Below are 19,454 nucleotides of genomic sequence, written 5' to 3'. Positions count from 1 at the left end.
TTCTAAATTAAAGTTTGTGTTAATTTTGTTTAAACAATTTTTTAGTTTTATATTAAAAAAGTTATTTTTTTTTGATTCTTCTGATTCACCATAGCAATTTAATATACCCAGTTTGCCATTATCAAATTTGAATGATAGAAACAGTAATCTACCTTGTTAATCTTTGACGATGTCATTATGGATTAAATTGTTTAGTAAATTTTTATGAATAATAGTAGCAACACCTGATTGTGCTTTATATGATAACTCTTTATTTTCAAATTTATTTAATATAGATAGTTCATCATTATTTAATGAATTTCTAGATTTAGTTAATAGTGTTGTAATGTCATTTTTATATGTATGATCAATTGAAGAAAAGAAGATAGTAAAATCAGTTTTTTCAAATAAGTTATTTAAATTTTTAATTTCATCACGAGTAAATAATTTAGTTTCTTGTATACAAATAATTTTTATATTCTTTTTTATAGAAAGTTTAATAATATTTTTTAGTTTAGAGGTGAAATCACCATTAATGTTAAAAGACAATATATTTAAATTTTTAAAATTAATGTTTATTTTATTAGAGTTTTGTGAATTTAATAAATCAAAATGGACATCATCGTGAACAGGATTATTATAATTATTATTATTATTCTCTTCCATTATTATATGTACGATGTCTTTTGTTGTTTTTGTGGTGGTTTTTGTTGTTGTTGATTGGCTGTTCTTGCTGTGGCATTGTGATAATAAAATCTTTTAGTTCATGTTTTGATTTTTTATTAAATTTTTTTAATAAATTAAAATATTCAATTATTGTTTCTGAAATTTTATTGTTTGTGCATGTTGAACATTTTACGACATGTAAAAGATCTTCAATATCTGTGTAGTTGCAAATGATGGCGGCCCTAAATCCTAATAGTGGTTGGATTTGAATGATTAAATTTTTTAATAAGTGTGAGCATTCGTTTTCGAATGAATTAATTTTTTCGTCGGTGGTAAGTAGAGAGGTAGGTAATGTAGTGGTATGATCTAATGAAATTAAAGATATAATTTCATCATTTAATTTGGTGGAGCCAATATGAGTTAACCATAAATCAAGTTTTAGTTGTTTACTTGGGTTAAGTGGTTTGTTACAAATTGAGAATTTGTTAAGTAGAACATGTTGATTTTTGGTGTAGATGAACGATTCAATATTAATTGTACAATCGTCTAGGATAATGGTGTTTGACTTTAGTGGACCAAGATTTAAATGTGTTGATCTTAAGGTGAAGTGGTGGTGGTTGCTTTTTGTGGAGAAAGTGTCAAAATTAGAGTTGGGGATTATGTTTACGATCTTGTTAAACAATGGTAATATTATTTCCATATGATTGTGTTGAGGTGTCGATACGCCATAAGATAGTTGGAATTCTTTTCTTGGGATAGATATTACTATGGGAGCTCTGATGAACTGGTGTTTATATGGTTATTATTATGGAAGAGAAATAGTGATCTTTCTAAGCATGAGTTAAATTTTAGTGTTAAATGATTAATAGTGACCGATTGGTCAAATTTATCAGTTTGAAAGTTGTTTATTTGGGTGATATATTTGAGTGTTGTTGGATTGAATTTTTTGATTAATATTTGTGATGATATTGCATTAAAATCAATATAAAGGGATATATTATCTGGTTGTAGGCCAAATGGTTCTGGAACTGTGAATTTAAGTTCTAGGATTTCTTTTCCAGAGTTGATTTTAATAATATTTTGATTTGAAAGACTTTTTAGGAAAATGTCTCTTGACATATCATTTGTAAATGTTACAATAATTTTGTCCTTTGTTTGGTTTACTTCAGGCGCACCGGTAAAGTTTTGGATTATGGTGATTATGTTGGGATGTTGTGTAGTTGGTGGTTCAAAAAAGAGGATTGGTTCATTATTCTTAATAATATTATTTAAAATATTTTTTTTAAAATTTGGGGTCGAAATAAATGATGTGTTTGGATGGTAATTTTTGTTTTTATAATTTTGGGTTTTTGATATGTTTAAAGTGTTAAATGGGTTATGAGATTTATTAAGTTTTGGAGTACTTTTTGGGTATTCTGGGTGGGTGTTTTGGTGAGTATTTGGTGTAGAAAATGGATTTTGGGCAGAATGTTGGTTATTTTGAGGTGGGATGGTACAATCAATAGTATCCATGTTGCCACCATCATCAATTTGATTATTATTTGTGGACATTTTGTTTGTGAATTTATAAATAAAAGAGATACAACGATAAGCAGGAGAGATTTCAATTAGATTCCGTCTACTTAAAAAAGTTTTAAAAAATCAAAGAAAATTTTGGATTTATTTAAAACAGTTAATGAAAGTGTATGTGGTGATATATGTAGATTATATAAAAATCAACAAAAGTGTGTAAAAATAAAATGAATTGTATAAAAAGTGGTAAATAAGGTTAAAAAAATGAATGATGTTGTGATTGGTGGTAATAAATTACAGTTGTTCGCAAAAGTTTTGACCCCCTAATAAAAAACATTAGAAAAAAAATTAAATTTTAATCTTTTCTTAGGTTTTTGACTATAAATCCATTTTAAAAATATTTATAGATAAACTTATACGGTTTTTTTATATTTTTTTTGTTAAATAAAATTTTAAAATTTATTTTTTTAAAAAAATTTTTTTAATTTTTTTTTTATAGCGCCCATATAAAATGGGGTCTAAATTTTTGAGAAGATAATTCAATTTTATTATAATTTTTTATTTTTATTTTAATTTTTTTTTAAAAACAAATAGGACAGTATATTCATAAAAAATAGAAAAAAAAAACAATATTGACCCTTTTTTTAGAGTTAATAAAAATGATATTAAAAATTTACAAAAAAGAAAAAAATCATCAAAAAGTTAAAGATATATTGAGTGAAGTAGGTCCACAGTTAAGGGAATTTTTTAAAAAAAATCTAGAAAAAGGTGCAATTGAAGAAAATACAATACCTGGCATAATAAGAAAGATGGACGACCGAATTGAAAGACATTGTAGAAAATAAATTTGAAATGGGAAATGTCATAATTTAAGTAATATAAAAAGATATCTTAGAAAAAACTTTCAAAAAAATGTTTCAATAAGTTCAAATAGTAGGTCTCTACAACATAATAATGTTTTTTTTAAAAGTTTAAAATGTAAACACTTTCCAACCGAAAAATATATGTCTCAAAGCTAAGGTGGGTAAAAAAGTGCCAAAAATGGGCAGCTGAAAATTGGGAAAAGGGTAATATTTGTTGATGAAACCAGAATTGAAGGATTTTCTTATTAATTGAAAACTAAAAAATGGATTCATGGTACAAGAAACCTTAAACAAAACATATTGGCCAAACGAAGATGAGGTGGCAGCTCAATATATACATGATGTTGTTGCACAGCTCTTAGTGCAGGTCGTATATGTATTATCAGGTTTAACACAAATGCTGCAAAATATTTAAAAATTTTAATACAGGGTTATAGAAGAACTTTACGAGAGAATTGAATTTTATCTGGTCATATGTTTCTTTTACAAGATAATTGCTCTATTCATATGACCTAATTTTTGGCCGATTTTTAAGAAAAAATGCACATTAGGGTGATATTTATTTTACCCTGTTCACCAGATCTTAATATTATTGAGAATATATGGTCAATAGTAAAACAACGTATAAAATTGATTTCTATCGGGTACCCACGTCATAATTTCAATCTATTAATTTGTTGAATTTTAAAAAATATTCATCAGGATATATTTGATAATCTTTATGAATCAACCTCAATAAAAATACAACAAATAAATAAGAACTAAGGTGAATTAACAAAATATTAAGAAACAAACCATTAAAAAAAAAATTTCGTATAAAAAATAAATTATATATTATAATTTTAATTATCTTTTTAAAAATAATGAACCCATTTTTTTTTTTTATGCAAAAAAAAAAAAAAAAAAAATTTTCAAAAAAAAAAATTTTTATTTTATTTTTTTTTTATAAAAAAATATAGTTCAGATGTTCTAAAATTTATTTTATATTTTTTAGAATAATTGAAATTAAAGATATTGAAGATAAATAAAAATAAAAAAATTTTAAAAAAGGGGGTCAAAACTTTTGCGAAGAACTGTATAGTTAAAGATATGATAATAACGACTATAATAAAAAAGTATGTGTACACTGGTGGTATGTAAAATGTAGTATATGACCCCCATAAGGTTTGAACATATAAAGTAGGAGTTCAAATTAATGGTATAAATTAAGAAATTTCCCTTTTGCTAAGTTGGTCACCTCACGCCTTATTTTGCGCATAGTGCACTTTATTACAAAAATTTGTGTAAAAAAGCCTGGATGGCTCAGTAGGCAGAGCGAGCGGCTGTTAACCGCTAGGTCCATGGTTCGATCCCATGTCTAGGCGATTTTTTGTTAAACTTTATCTTTTTGGAGATCAATAGCCCTTAATTGGGGAGAAATGATAGTAAAGTTGTCAAACAAATTTCCCACGATGTAATGTAAATAAACTTTTATATTCAAAAAAAGTATATTTATTTGATTATTAGAATTATTTATATTTATTATTCATCAAAAAAAGAATTTTTGGGGGGGTTGTAAAAATAAAAATTATAAAAACTTTTTAGTTTTCGAATTTTACAAAAACATAAACATTTCATATAAATTTTTTTTTATTTATTTATTTGATCTTAGTACACATTTTATGCAGTGTGAAGTATTAAACACATATCAAACACAATAAACAAACTGATGACTTAATACATCATTAAGAATCATCTTCACTTTAAAAAAAAAAAAAAAAAAAAACTTAAATAAAAATTTTCATTTAATCAATCAATTATAATAATTAATAATTTAAATAATTAAAAATAATTAAATTTAAAAAAATTAAAAAATAAAAAATAAAAAAAATAAAATAAAAATTTTTTCGTTTAATTTTCACTTAACAATCATATAATTTTATTATCTTTATTTTTATTGTTTATTTATACTTTAAAGTTCATTTACATTACAATCTTCACTTTAAAAAAAAAAAAAAAAAAAAAACACTTAATTAATAATTTTAAATGATTAAATTTTAAAAAAAAAAAAATTTTTTGTTTATTTTAAACTTTATATTATAATTTATTATCTATATTTTTATTGTTTATTATTTTATATATTAAAATTCTTTTACATTTCATTTCTTTTCAAAAGATAACTTACAATACTGGGCCCATGGTATATGTTAAAGTTCAATTACTACACACAAAATATAAGCAAATATGAAAGAAACTATAAAAATTAGTAAGAGAATTTGTTTTTCCTTTTGTTGTTGCTTTAGTTGTGCCTCTTTTTCTATATATTTATTTTTATTGGTTAGATATTCACATTCCCTTTTCAAAGAATTGTTTTGATTTTCCAGTTGAATTTTTGATTCTTCCTTTTCTTTATTTGAGTTTTTTACTTTTAATTATATAATTTAAATTAATATTAAAATAATTTTAAAGATTATAACTTTAAAGTACTATTACTTACATGTTGATATAATTTTTTTAAACTCTTCAATCTTTTTTAAAGACTCATTCTCTTTTATTGCGGATTCTTTTTCCATATGAGTAAACTGATCTATTCTTTTCCTTTCAATTTCTTTTAAATTTGATATTTCTTTTTTAAATATATAACTTTCTTCTTCTAATTTTTTTTTTTCGATATATAATTTTGAATTTTCTTCTTCCAATCTTAAACATCTATGATAAGGTTCATTAATGTTAGTATCATTCTAATATAAAAAATAAATTAATAATTAAAATTAGATTTATGTTATTTTTTATTATTATTTATTTTTATTATTTTAATGGAAAAACTTACATCTTTATTAATAGGTTCCTTTTTTAATTGAAAAAAATATTCACGAAGAACTTTTAATTGATTAAATACATCTTGTTGGGTTTCTTCAGATTGTTTAAATAGACCATTTATTTGGACACCTAAATCACCAAAATCACCAAAATCTGCAGCTGGTTGGGTATTTTGTTGTTTATGTTTTGTATGTATTGATAATGAGTTTTTACCATACTCATAAAATTCTATATTATTAATAGGATGACCTTCAAACTCATCTTCCATAGAATTTATAATAGGATAGTTTTCCATAAAATTGATCAATTCATTATTTGCTACATTTCCATTTTCATCACAACGAATTCTATTTATTATAGACAATAATTCGGCGCGGTCCAATTCTGGGACCAACTGTTGTATAAGGATTTCTAATTCTGGTTGTGTTTGATAGCCTTCTGGATTGTCTATTATTTTTTGTAACTTTTCCTCAACATCTGAATTGTCTTTATAAGAACTATTGGGATTATATTGAATTTGATCGTAATCATCTTGTTGTTGCTGTTGTTTTGCTGGAGATGGGAATGATATGTCTGCATTATGTTTTCTAATCGTATAATGAGGTGATGGTGGTACCATTCCAGTCTCTTGAGGATTTACACCGTAATTAGTTGATGATGACAATGATGAGGATGAAGAGGATGGGACATTAGCATTTTGAAGTTGAAGAAAAGAGGGTCTCGATTTTTTTTCACTATTAATAGTTCTAATATTAAAAGTTCTGGCTAGGGTTTTTGATGGTGAGTCTAAGGGTGATTTATTAACTGATAACAATTTTTCTACATTTTGGTGTTGTTCATGCAGAGATGTAGTTGCAGTATCTGGCTTGGAAGTTATATCCATTTTTTATTGTAAATATTTTTCCTATTATATTCAAAATTATATATTTAAAAAAAAAAAAAGTAATTATTTATTATTATTTTTTTTAATATATATCTTGATATTGATTAAAATTATGAAATAATATAATAAAAAAAAGACAGAAAAAATACAATTTTTTTTTTTTAATTTTTTCTTATTTTTTAAAAAAAAATTAAATTTAAATTTTTTTATTATTTTTAAGTTTTTTACTTTAAGTGTCAATAAAACTTAAAAAAAATTTTCGAAATATTTCAAAAATCTAGTCCTTTCAATAAAAAGATAATATGATTTTGAGTTTAAATACATAAATATATTTAAAAATTTCCTATCACCCGCTCACCCATTTACTATTACATATAAATTGTAAGCTAATATTTATATGCCAACTATTATTATTGTTGTAAAATACCTGAATATAAAAATAACGATCAAATTGTATGCTATTGGTGAAAAAAAGCCGTCTATAGTAATTGAATTTAGTGTGGTATTGGGGTGAAATGAAAGAAATCTTTTTTTTTATTTAATTTAAAAAAATATAAGCACTTTTTTTTTTCAAGTGTTTTATATCAAAATGTATATTATAAAACATAATTATTAAATAAATAATAATAATAATAATCATGAAACTATTGCAATATTTATATAATTATTATTAAAATGATTTTTTTTTTTTTTTTAATATTTTATTTTAATTTGTGGTGTGAGTTAGGGGTATGTGGGATCTTAATGATGGAGATATTAATGAAAAAAGCTATCTATAGTAATTGAATTTAGTGTAGTAATGGGATGAAATGAAAGAAATCTTGATTTTTTTATTTAATTTAAAAAAATATAAGCACATATGAAACCAAAAAAAAATATATAAAAAAATGAGAAATATAGATGTGGCTTTTGTTGTTGTTTTTTTTGTACTTCATTTTCTACATTTCCAATTTGAATGATTAGATTTTCATATTCCCTTGTCAAAGAATTGTTTTTATTTATTTGTTCTTTTAGTTTATTTTCCAATTCATTAATTTTTGATAATGATTCTTTTTCTATATCTTCTACTTTATGTTTGTATTCTTCTTCAATAGAAGTAAACTGATATTCTCTATTCTTTGATTTAACTTTAAACTTTAAAATTTCTTTTTCTAATCTTTCGATTTCTAAATATAAACATCTAATCTTAATATCAGCTTCTTTAATTTTTTTCTATTATAAACAATAAATTATAATTAATATTGGATTTATGTTATTATTAATTATTAATTATTAATTATTTATTATTTATTATTTGTTTGGGAATACATACATCTTTATAAATCTGGGGTTCTTTTTTTAATTGATTAACTTCATCTTGAAGTTGTTGATTAGGTTTTGTATGTTTTGATAATGAGTTTTTACCATTTTCATAAAATTCTATATTATTAATGGGATGACCTTCAAACTCATCTTCCAAAGAATCTAGAGTAATATGGTTTTCCATAAAACTTATCAATACATTGTTTTTTATATTTCCATATTCATCACAACGAATACTATCTATTATAGACAAAACTCCTGCTCGGTCAAATTCTGGGATCAACTGTTGTATAAGGATTTCTAATTCTGGTTGAGTTTGATAGCCTTCTGGATTTTCTATTATTTTTTGTAACTTTTCCTCAACATCAGAATTGTCTTTATAAGAACTATTGGGTTTATTTTGAATTTGATCGTAATCATCTTGTTGTTGTTTTACTGGAGATGGGAATGATGTTTCTAGGTTATGTTTTCTAACCGAATAATGAGGTGATGGTGGTACCATTCCAGTTTCTTGAGGATTGACACCACTATTTTTTGATGATGAATAGGAAGGAACATTAGCATTTAGAAGTTGAACAAAAGAGGGTCTCGAATTTGTTACACTAAAAGCTCTGGCTAAGGTTTTTGATGGTGAGTCTAAAGGAAAACTATTAACTGATGCATAGTTATTGATCAATTGTTTTGAATGTCTTTTATTTTCATTATTTGTTTCTAAATCATTTATTTTTAATTCTTTTCTATCAAAACCATCACTGTTTCTTTTTAAATTTGTTTTTGTTGTTGTACAAACTGAGGATGAGAAGTTTGTGGTTAATTTTGATGATCCATATGTATCAAGATTGTGATTATTCATAGTATCGTTTTGAATATTATTATTATTATTAATAATATTATCTTTATCATTAGGGTTTTGAATTAATTCAATACTTTTTAATAATTCATCAATCATATTTTTATAATTAATATCTTCGTTTGGTTTTTTCTCTACACTTTGGTGTTGTTGATCCAGAGATGTAGTTGAAGTATCTGGCTTCGAAATTGTATCCATTTTTACTGTAAATATTTTTCTATTATAGAATATAATATATTTATTTTAAAACAAAAAAGTTATTGAGAAATTTTTTATTATTATTTTTTTATTATAATTTGTGATTTACTAAAATTATGAATAGTTTATTATCACTAAATAATTAATTAAATAAATAATGTGTTTTAAATAAAATAATAGACAATATTTTTTTTTTTAAATTTTTTAAAAATCAATTTTTTCTTATTTTTAAATCAAAAAAAATTTATTTTTTTTATTTTTTTTAACTTTTTTAAAATTAAATCAAAATTTATTGGTACTTATTGAAGTTCATAAATATTTATATTAGTTTTATATAAATTAATAATTTTAAACCAAAATAAAATTGATAGTAAATTTTAATATAATAAACACCAACTTTTTTGTAATCGGAAAATTTTAAATATATGAAGGGGAAGAATACGATCCAGATTTAAAATCATAGAACTAGCCTTTAGGAAATATAAGCCAGATTTGATTGAAAGGAAAATAGATCTTCAATTGAAACTTAACAATAACCACAATAATTAGCCTCCTTAAAATACAACCAATAACAATAGAACCAAAGTAGTTTTAACAAATGGCGTTACTGTGACCAAACTTATATGCAGTGTTGTAAACTCATACAAGTATAAAACATTTACCAAAAAACAAAAACAAAACACAATAAATAAAAACCATCCTCACTTTTAAAAAAAAAACTATGAAAAGAATTGATTATACTACTTCCTAAAACTATATCATTATACTTAATGATATAATTTATATTAGTAGATGAGGTATTGTTCATTTAAATTTTAAGTAGTACAAAAAAAGTAAATGAATTTATGAGCCAAGTGATCATTTTAAAAATCACCTTTACACTTTTTAAAAAAAAAAATAACCTAATAAACATTCCTTCTATCGTTTGGTGTGCAAGGTCTGCTATCTGAAATTTTAAAAATCTGATCACTATAGTAATTTTATCTTTATAAACACACCTTTTATTTCATTATTTTTGGTGTTATTTTTGTTGAAAATTAAAAAAAAAAAAAAAATTTAATACATTTAAAAAAAAAAAATTTTAAAATAAAAAAAAAAAAAATATAAATTTTTTTTTTAAATTTTTCATTTTTTTTAATTTTTTTTTTTAATTTACAGCAATATTAAAACTATAAAGTGTTGCATTTCTTGTTTTTTCATAATAAATATAAAAATAGAAAAATTATAAATTTCTTTGAATTAAAATAATAAAGCAAGGGTTTCTTGTTTTTTTTTTTTTTTAAAAAAAAAAAAAAACAAGAAATTTAAAATGACCAAAGCACCAAACGAAAATATTGGTTCTAATACTGGAACATCTGCATCATCATCGTCCTCATCAACATCTACATCAATTCCAGCAAACCCTACCAATAATATTATAAATTTACCAACACCTTATGATATATCATACGAAAGAATCGACTTAGCACCATTAAAAAAACAACTAGATGCTGTATTAAAAGATAGATCAGAAGATTATTGGGAATGGATACGTAGGTTTTTAGCCGGTAAGCTTTCTAAAAGAGAATTAGACTATTATGTTCAAACAAATTTAACAGAAGCATATTGTAAATATACAAATAATTAAAAACTATAAACTCTGTGACAAATATATTAATATTTTTATATTTATTACATAGTACATTTACATAATCAGTTTTTTAAAGCAGTTATTTTTAATGCATTCTATTCTAAAACATCACCACCACCAATTATGGAATCAGCTAAATCCGCACAAACAGCATCAGCATTGGATAAAAAAAGAAAACAGCCATCAACAGCCGTCAAACCAAACAAAAAAGAATCGAAAAAAAGAAAAGATGGATTACCAACAACTTCACCAACAGTTGCATCTACCAGTCCAATACCAGCTGCTAGCACTGCTGCAACTCCCTCGACATCATCAAACAAATCTATTAAAAAGACTCCATCAAACAAAACAATTAAAAAACCACAATCTTCAAGTTCAAAGCTCTCAAAACAAAAAAAGAAATACTATCCAAAATGTGAGTATTTAAATAATTTATATCCATATGAACCAACAAACTAATTTTTTATTTATTTCTTAGACTCTTTATATTCATCACAATTACAAACACTTAAAGAAAAAATGGAAACCATTGCCAGTGAACATGGCCTCGAAGGTATTTCGAAACAATCGATTATATATATGAAATTAGCTTTGGAGCAACATATCATTAATTTTGTAAATAGGACCAAACCTCATCTTATATCTAAAAATGTTGAACCACCACTACAACCAAATCAGGTGATACCACAATTTTTAAATTTTGATAATACAGACAACAATAATAATAACTTTAATATAGATAATAATATTAATAGTAAAAATAATATAGATAATTATAATATGGACACCAGTGGTAATAGTTATAATGAATTTTTAGAAAATAGTGACAATACAAACGATAAACCAAGCACTAATATGGATGTAAATATACAAGAAAGTAATAATAATAATAATAATAATGAAAACAAAGATCAAACTATGACCGATAATCAAAATACCAATATTAATGATAACAACCAAGCTAAAGATCCAACTATACCTTACAATATAGATAATAACTATCAAAGTAATAATACTATAAACAACTATAATAATTATAATATGGATATCAGTAATAATAATAACAATAATAATAATAATAAAGTTTTCAAATTCAGTGATGTATTTAATTTTAAAAAACCAATAGAAGAATTAAAAGTTAGTTATCCAAAATATGTAGAATCAAATAACCCATATCTATCACAACCAATATCCTTTTACAAGATACCAGAAAATATATTTTCGTCATCCAGAACAAAAGAATGTGAGTCAATTATTTCAACTCAAGATTTATTTACAATGATAGAAGAAAATCCACAAATATTAAGAGACGACCAACTATCATATGAAAGAATTAATTTATTGCGATATTAAAGTTATTCTGTACGAATAAATAAGAGTTGTTTATTAGAAGGTTTTGCTGGCATATTAAGGCAAAAGAAAATATTAATAACACAATAAAACTTTTTCTATAAATAACTTTTAAAGTCCAAAATAATTTATAAATAAATTTTTTTTGATTGTAAAATAAAAAGCCACACATTTTTTTTTTTAACATTTTTTTATTTATTTAAGTATTTTTATTATTATTATTACATGGATAAAGAGAGATATGATATTATATTATATTATATTACTTTTTTGTACTATTACTTTTTATTATTACTATTATTATTTTTTAATAATGAATTTTTAATTAAAAAAACTAAAAAAAAAAAAATATATTGGATTTTTTAAATTTATATATTATTAATTGATTGGGTTTGATTAAACAAAAAATTGTGAAGGTTGTTTTGAATTTTTAGTTAATTTAATTGTTTTATATTTGGTAACTGGTGATTTAGAACCAGCTTCAGCTTGATTTAATGATTGAGTTGAATTTGCGTTAAATTTATCGGTTTGTTCTTTGAGAGAAGCTACAACTTTAGAGAGTGTTTCGTAATCGTCATGTTTTGGTCTGGTATATTGAAGAAGTTCACGAAGAGTTAAATAATATTTTGAAACTCTACGAAGTGGTGTTGCTAATAATACTCTAAGTTCGGCATTTTGATCAGACTCGAGACGTTTTAAGTGAATAGCAAACAATGGATATTTTTCAATACAAAGTTCCAATACTTGAAGAGAACGGGTGTGATTTTGGACATAATAATTATACAATTTTAAGAAACCAGCCTTTTCTAAAAAGATATCGCTCATAATTGGTTTTTCTTGCCATTGAGCAGCACGCTCTTTAAGGGCAATAAGGAAAGTTTTGTGGCAATTGAAAAGTGTCTCGAAATTACTACTGATTTCTAAATTCTCTTGGTATGAGACTAACTGATTTGGTGTGTCAAGTGATTTTTTGATTGGATGTAAAAATACATTATATATATAAGTAAGAGAGTCAAGATATTCCTCTTCACTAATTGCTAATTCTTGTGCTAATTTTTCTTTCTTTAAGCTATTCTTTTCATCTTGAATCTTATTGAAACCTTTACTACCTTCGTTGAGTGTTGTAGATTCACCAAATGCTGATTGAATGAGATCTTGTCTTGCCATATCAATTGCTTCCTTAATTTCCTTGGTCCAATGCTCTCTTTCGCTTACACCATCGGCCGAGAATTTAAATGTACCTTCTTGTGACATTACTTTAAGAATATTTGGTTCATCTGTAGTGTTTAATGAGGCTGTAGAAAGGTTGATAAGGTGTTTGAATTTCTTCTTTTCTTTACCTGGTTTAGTGAGGAGTAAAGCATCAGAGAATAAAAATACATAATATTTATCTTTCTTTAAAAAGAGTGGACCCTCTGCAAGATATTTTTTACGAAGAGCCATAGTATTTGCTGGTAAATCTTTAATTTGATCTTGAATTTGAAGCAATTTAGTATTGTTATCTTCTTCAGATTTCTTTGTGTTGATAGACTCTGTTAAATCTTTAATAGTTGAAAGAGCATCACAAAGTTGATTAAAATCTTCATGATCATTACCAGTATACTTGAGAAGATCGGTGAGTAATAACACATATCTTGGGAGACGTTGAATTGGAAGAATAAGGAAAGATTCTAAAGAAAGCTTTGAAAGTTTTTCGCTGTAATCTATTGAGGCCATATAAGTTCTAAATGATTCATATTTTTCTTTGCATTTCTTTAATGTAAGAATAGATTTATCATAATTATTTACATAATGTTTGTATAATTTGATGAATGAAGTATTATTGATAAAAATATCACCCATTTGTGGTTTTTGATCCCATGCTTGCATTCTCTCCTCGATGGGCTTTAAGAGATTACTCTTGTGACTAGTGAGAATAACTTCGAGACAATTGAAAATATCCATAAATTCCTCGCCGGTTAAACCATGGCATTTATTAGTCTTTTTGTATGGTTCAATAAAATTATCGTATACTACAGTTAATTGTTTTACATATGTTTGTTCTGTTGATAACATTTCTTCTGCTCTTTCTTTTCTCTTCTTTTTAATTTCATTTTCTTTTTCGATACTCATTTTCTTTTTATGCATATAACTATCTTTACGATCTAATTTCTTTGGTGGTGGAGGTGGTGGAACTGGAATTGGACTGGATGGAATTGATGCTGGTGGTGGTGGTAATGTAATATTACTAACATCCATTGGTGAAAGTAAACCGCCTGCGTGTTGATCATCAATTTCTGCGAAATTTGGTGGTGGTGGTAATTCATTATTATTTCTGTTACTATCACTATTACTATCATTTACTGGTGGTTCTGGTGAGCATGGTGAAAATGGTGGTGGTGGAAGATTAGATAAATCAATTGGTAAAATATCAGATTGTTTAGTTGGGGTTGTAATTGGTGGTGGGATAACTAAAGTTGAATTATTTAAATTGGATGGTGGTGTATTGAGTGTAGTTGGTGGTGGTGGTGGTGGGAAGTTTGGAATTGAAAGTGGTGGTGGTGGTGGAGGAGTTTCAAGGAATGAACCACTTTTACTACCTCCACTTGATGAGATTGGTGGTGATACATTTCCGCTACTACCTGAAAGTGAACTATTATTTAAAAACTTTGATGGTAAAAGTGGAACACCAAGTGCTGGTGGAACACCAAGTGCTGGAGGTGGAACTACACCGCTAGAGAATGAAAGTTTGTTTGTGCTCATAACCTTAGCTAAATCTGGTGATGCTCCTCCATTTGAAAGGAATGAACCTGGTTTGCTGCCTGATGATTGATTTATGTTGAGACTGCTATTTGATGGACTGCTTGAAGCTGATGGTGCTGTAAAAGCTGTGGATGATGATGATGATAAATTATTACAACTATTATTATTACTATTTGTGAGAGGTGGTGGTACACCAAGTGATGGTGGTGGGGCCATAAATGGTGGTGGAGCCATTAATGGTGGTGGTGCAACTAATTTTGGTGCAATACCCATTACTTTAGTTAAATCTGGAGATGATGATAATGATGGTGGTTTAATACTTTGGCTACTAGAAAGCATTGGTGGGTTTGAAATTAAAAGATTTGTACTTGATTTTGATGTAGCAGTGGTAATAGTTGTTTTTGAAAATGATGATGATTTTGATACAGAAATTGGTGTAAAGGATGATGATGGTGTATTGTTGGTTGATGTAGTTTCTACAGATGTTGTACTTGAAATAGATGAAGATGATGAGGTTGATGATGATAAAACTGGTGATGATAAAATTGGTGATGATAAATCTTGTGAATCAAAATCTGGAATTGGAATAAGTGTCATTGGAGTGCCAACTGGTGGTGGAACAGCTACAATTTCAACATAGGATGCTGGGAAATAGCCAATTTTACCATTTAATTCACCCTTGAGCCAACCTTCTTCTGATTTTATATCCAATAATGTAATCTTATCATCTTTTTTAAATGGTAAATGCCATTGGCCACTTGCTTGATATGGATATAAAGCTGTAGCATATAAGTTTTCTTCTGTATTTTCGTTTGTTGTTTTTTGTATAGATGGTGTTTTTGGAATTAATGCTGATGGTACGTCCTCTGATGAGGATGTTAAATGACCTGTTAACTAAATTAAAAAAAAATTGAAAAAAAAAAATTAATAAATTGGAAAAATAAAATAAAATAAAATAAAATAAAAAATTTACCTTTGCAATAAAACTAAATTCATCGATTAAAGTTTTAATAATAGTTGTAACATTTGCTGAATCTTCCATAATTTGTGTTAATGTTTCTTTTTGTGGTCTGAGAATATTTGGAGCAAAAACAGTAGCTAAATTTTGACTTGTCATTTTATTTACTGAATGACTTAATGATATTTTATTGAGGAAACCCATAAGATATAAAACTAAATCTCTATTAACTTTAGGTAATCCATATATTAACATTCTTAAATGTAATGCTCTTAGTAAATGATCAGGATTTCCTATAATAAAAAAAAATTAATAATTTGATTGGGATTTTTTTTTTCATTTTTGTGATAAAACTTACTTATAACTTTAATAAATGTTGAATAATATCTCCAAATAAACAAAGGTTCTGGTAATTCTCTTAAATAAAGTTTTAAAATGCCTGCAATTGAATGAACCTCTGAAGATTGGTATTTACTTAAATCGACTTTTCCTTCATTAAAACTCTTTTTTATTTCTTGAATTACAGTACCATTGCCTGGAATTCTAAAAATACCCTCTTCATTTATTGCATTGTTTTTATCTAACCACTCTACAACTTCTTGTACAATTTTTGGTATATCTGCTATATAATTTGGTTGATTTTGACTTGTGACAATTTGTTCTAAATCAACTCCAAATATTTGGGAATTTGATAATTTTAATTGTGACATTTTTCAAAGTCTATATATATTATTGATTTAAAAAAAATATTTAAATATTTTCTTTTTTAAAATATTTATTCTCTATTACTGTTTACTTCTTTCTTCCTTTCAGTTATTCTTTGATGATTTTTTTTTCTGTAGTTTTTTTTTGGTTTTTGGTTTTTTTTTTTTTTTTTGATTTTTTTTTTATTTTAAAATATTATTTTTTGAAAAAAAATTTTGGTTATTTTTAAAATAAAAAAATTATAACCAATTAAAAAATGAAAAATAATAAAAAAAAATGTTGGATTAGTATACAAATATTTATAAATTAATGGGGTATTTAGTCTTTTTTTTCTTTAAAAAAAATAAAATAAAATAAAATAATAATCAAAAAAAAAAAAAAAAAAAAAAGAAAAAAAAAAAAGTTAAAAAAAAAAAAATTAAAAAAAAAAAAAATTTTTACAAAATAATTATGTGAAAAAGTTTTTGATGAGATGCGAGAGAGTGCAATTGATTGAAATGTGTGTTAAATATTTTATAAAAGTAAAAATTATCATGAATGATTATTATTAGAGTTTGTGTGTGGATTCTATTGATAGATTTTTTTGTTTTTGTTTTGGTTTTCTCTTTTTTTTTTTTTGAGTGATATAGGTTAATCTTTAATTATTATTACTATACTGTTATTATTTGTGTTTTTTAAAAATGATTTTAACACATAGGTTGAAAAAAAAAAAAAAAAAAAGTAAAAATAAAAAAAAGAAATAATTATTTAATGGTGATGTTATAAATTTTGTTTTTACCCATATGCTTTAAAAAAAAAATATTGTTGACTATTGAATAAAATAATATTTTGAATTATTATTTGCTATTTATAATTTTTGGCTATTAATATGGTACAATTATTTATATATATCTAAAACTGGGTTACGAAATTGTATATGAAAAAAAACTTTGCGATTAACCTCTAAAAAAAAACCTAGAATAAAAGATTTTTTTTAAAAAAAAAAATAAAAAATAAAAAAAAAAAAAATAAATAAAAATTTGATTCAGTTATTGGTTAAAAAAAAATCAATCACTGATAATTTTTTTCGATTTGGCTGAATATATTTTTGGAGTGAACCACAAAAAAATATGATGAAGATAAGATTGACACGATTTTTTTTAAAAAAAAACTATTTACGATGATATGATTTTACCTTTATAAAATTATTTCTTTATTTTATAATTCTATATATATATATGATTATAAAAAATAATTTTAAGTTATTATTTCATCAAAAAAAAAAAAAAAAAAAACAAAAAAACAAAAAAACAAAAAAAGATTTTAAAAAATAATTTATGGTGGATAATTTAATAAAAAACTGTTTTATTGTTGTATTTATTTTTAAAGAAAAAAAATAATAATAAAATAAATCACACAAAACACACCCACACAATAAAAAACACACATTCAAATATCTCGACAATAATGTTTGTTTTTTGCATATATAATATAAAAAAGTGAATAGATGAGTGAAAAATGAATTCAAAAAAAAAAAAAATTGAGAGAAAAAATAACAAATAATTTATTAAAAATAATTTTAATAAATAATATTTCACCACAGCAAACACATTCACCCCCACTCTAAAATTAAAACAAACACGTTCAAAAAGATAGATACCCACAGCAATTAAAACAAAAAAACACACCGGCACATAGATAAAAATAACACCCCCACAAAATAACCACCCCCTTTATATTTATAAAGTGACAAATTGTTGTATAATAATAATGATAGTGATATTAAATAAAAACACAAAAATAATAAAAGTTTTGATTGTATATATAAAGCATATATTTATATAAATAAATATTTATAAATTAAAATGTACATACATGCACAATATTTTGTATATCGTTGATTAAATGTTTTGGTTTTATTATTTTTATAATTATATGATATTATTATATTTAATTTTTAAAATCATAATAAAAAAAAAATAAAACTAAGAATAAAGTTTTAAAAAATATTTAACAAATATTTCTCTTTTTGATTAATAGACCCTATCATTAAAACATTTTAAAAAAATGATTATAATGATTTAAATAGGGCAGTTAAAGCTGTGTGTTTTTTTTTTTTATGTGGTTGTTTAATTTAAAAATAAAAAAATGTGATGATAGGGGTGACTTTTTTAATAATGGTGTCATGATTTTCCTTTTCTTTTAAATTGTTGTTATTATTATCACATAGATTATTATTATTTTTAAATTTCCAAACAATAAATAAATATAGTGTTACATAAAAAGACGAAATCTTTAAAAAAGGAGTGAAAAACCTAAAAATAAAACAATAAAAACAATATTTTTATAAAGGTGATTTAAATCTGATAGAACAAATATATATTATTTAAAGAACAAATATTGATTTTGATTCTAAAAACTTTATATTTTTACCTTTTATTTTAAAAAAAAATAATAGTTTCTTGTTGATGATAATGAGCAATATTGCTTTTACCTACTGCCACTAATTGATTTATGTATATATTATATATGGCTAAAAATTATAATGATTTTGATGATGAGGTTGATGTTGGTAATAATAAATAATAGTGATCTATTTTTTTTTTAATAAATAGAGAAAAATAAACTTTTTATAAATATATAAATATAGGGTTGAAAAAAAAATTTATTTATTTATTTATTTGTTTATTTATTTTTTATCTGATTTGATTAAGCTATTATAGTACAAAAATACAATCTTTTTTTTCTCTAAATATTAATAAAAACTGGTTGTTTAAAAATCGTATAAACTAAAAAAAAAAAAAATGCGGTTAATTATCTTTTTTTTTTTTTTTTTTTTAATTTTTTTTTTTATAATTTTTTATAATTTTTTTTTTCTTTTAAAATCTGCTAAATAGGCTATGAATTTCGATTATTTTAGATTCAGATTGTAGATTTCAATAAAAAACAATGAATTAAATTGATATACTTTATAAATTACCCCTTTTTTTATTTTTTATTTTTTTCATAATTTTTATTTGAATTTTCAACAAAATTGT

General features: G+C 24.0%; 4 protein-coding genes across 4 annotated transcripts; 1 reads left to right on the top strand and 3 right to left on the bottom strand.

Annotated features, from left to right (window-relative positions):
- Positions 1 to 631: 631 nt before the first annotated feature.
- Positions 632 to 6,702, bottom strand: DICPUDRAFT_147394 (uncharacterized protein; the record flags this gene model as incomplete). The annotated part of the gene is made up of 5 exons (XM_003283615.1): positions 632 to 1,265; positions 1,412 to 2,266; positions 4,727 to 4,760; positions 5,497 to 5,740; positions 5,830 to 6,702. The coding sequence occupies 5 exons, from the start codon at positions 6,700 to 6,702 to the stop codon at positions 632 to 634; spliced, it is 2,640 nt and encodes an 879-aa protein (XP_003283663.1).
- Positions 6,703 to 7,536: 834 nt separating this feature from the next.
- Positions 7,537 to 9,052, bottom strand: DICPUDRAFT_74660 (uncharacterized protein; the record flags this gene model as incomplete). Its single annotated transcript, XM_003283614.1, has 2 exons — positions 7,537 to 7,914; positions 8,015 to 9,052. The coding sequence occupies 2 exons, from the start codon at positions 9,050 to 9,052 to the stop codon at positions 7,537 to 7,539; spliced, it is 1,416 nt and encodes a 471-aa protein (XP_003283662.1).
- A 1,309-nt stretch (positions 9,053 to 10,361) lies between these two features.
- On the top strand, positions 10,362 to 12,035 carry DICPUDRAFT_147392 (uncharacterized protein; the record flags this gene model as incomplete). Its single annotated transcript, XM_003283644.1, has 3 exons — positions 10,362 to 10,659; positions 10,732 to 11,097; positions 11,161 to 12,035. 3 exons carry the CDS (start codon positions 10,362 to 10,364, stop codon positions 12,033 to 12,035), a joined length of 1,539 nt encoding a protein of 512 aa, XP_003283692.1.
- Positions 12,036 to 12,281: 246 nt separating this feature from the next.
- On the bottom strand, positions 12,282 to 17,902 carry DICPUDRAFT_96450 (uncharacterized protein). The gene is made up of 4 exons (XM_003283613.1): positions 17,612 to 17,902; positions 16,091 to 16,568; positions 15,748 to 16,025; positions 12,282 to 15,668 (listed from the first exon to the last, which is right to left on the bottom strand). The coding sequence occupies exons 2-4, from the start codon at positions 16,440 to 16,442 to the stop codon at positions 12,429 to 12,431; spliced, it is 3,870 nt and encodes a 1,289-aa protein (XP_003283661.1). The 5' UTR covers positions 16,443 to 16,568; positions 17,612 to 17,902; the 3' UTR covers positions 12,282 to 12,428.
- Between the last annotated feature and the right edge of the window lie 1,552 nt (positions 17,903 to 19,454).

Source organism: Dictyostelium purpureum (genome assembly GCF_000190715.1).
Source record: "Dictyostelium purpureum unplaced genomic scaffold DICPUscaffold_11, whole genome shotgun sequence".
In the NCBI taxonomy this organism is placed as follows: Eukaryota; Evosea; class Eumycetozoa; order Dictyosteliales; family Dictyosteliaceae; genus Dictyostelium; species Dictyostelium purpureum.
The sequence above is the reverse complement of the archived record's forward strand: the minus strand, read 5'-3'. Positions and strand labels throughout refer to the sequence as shown.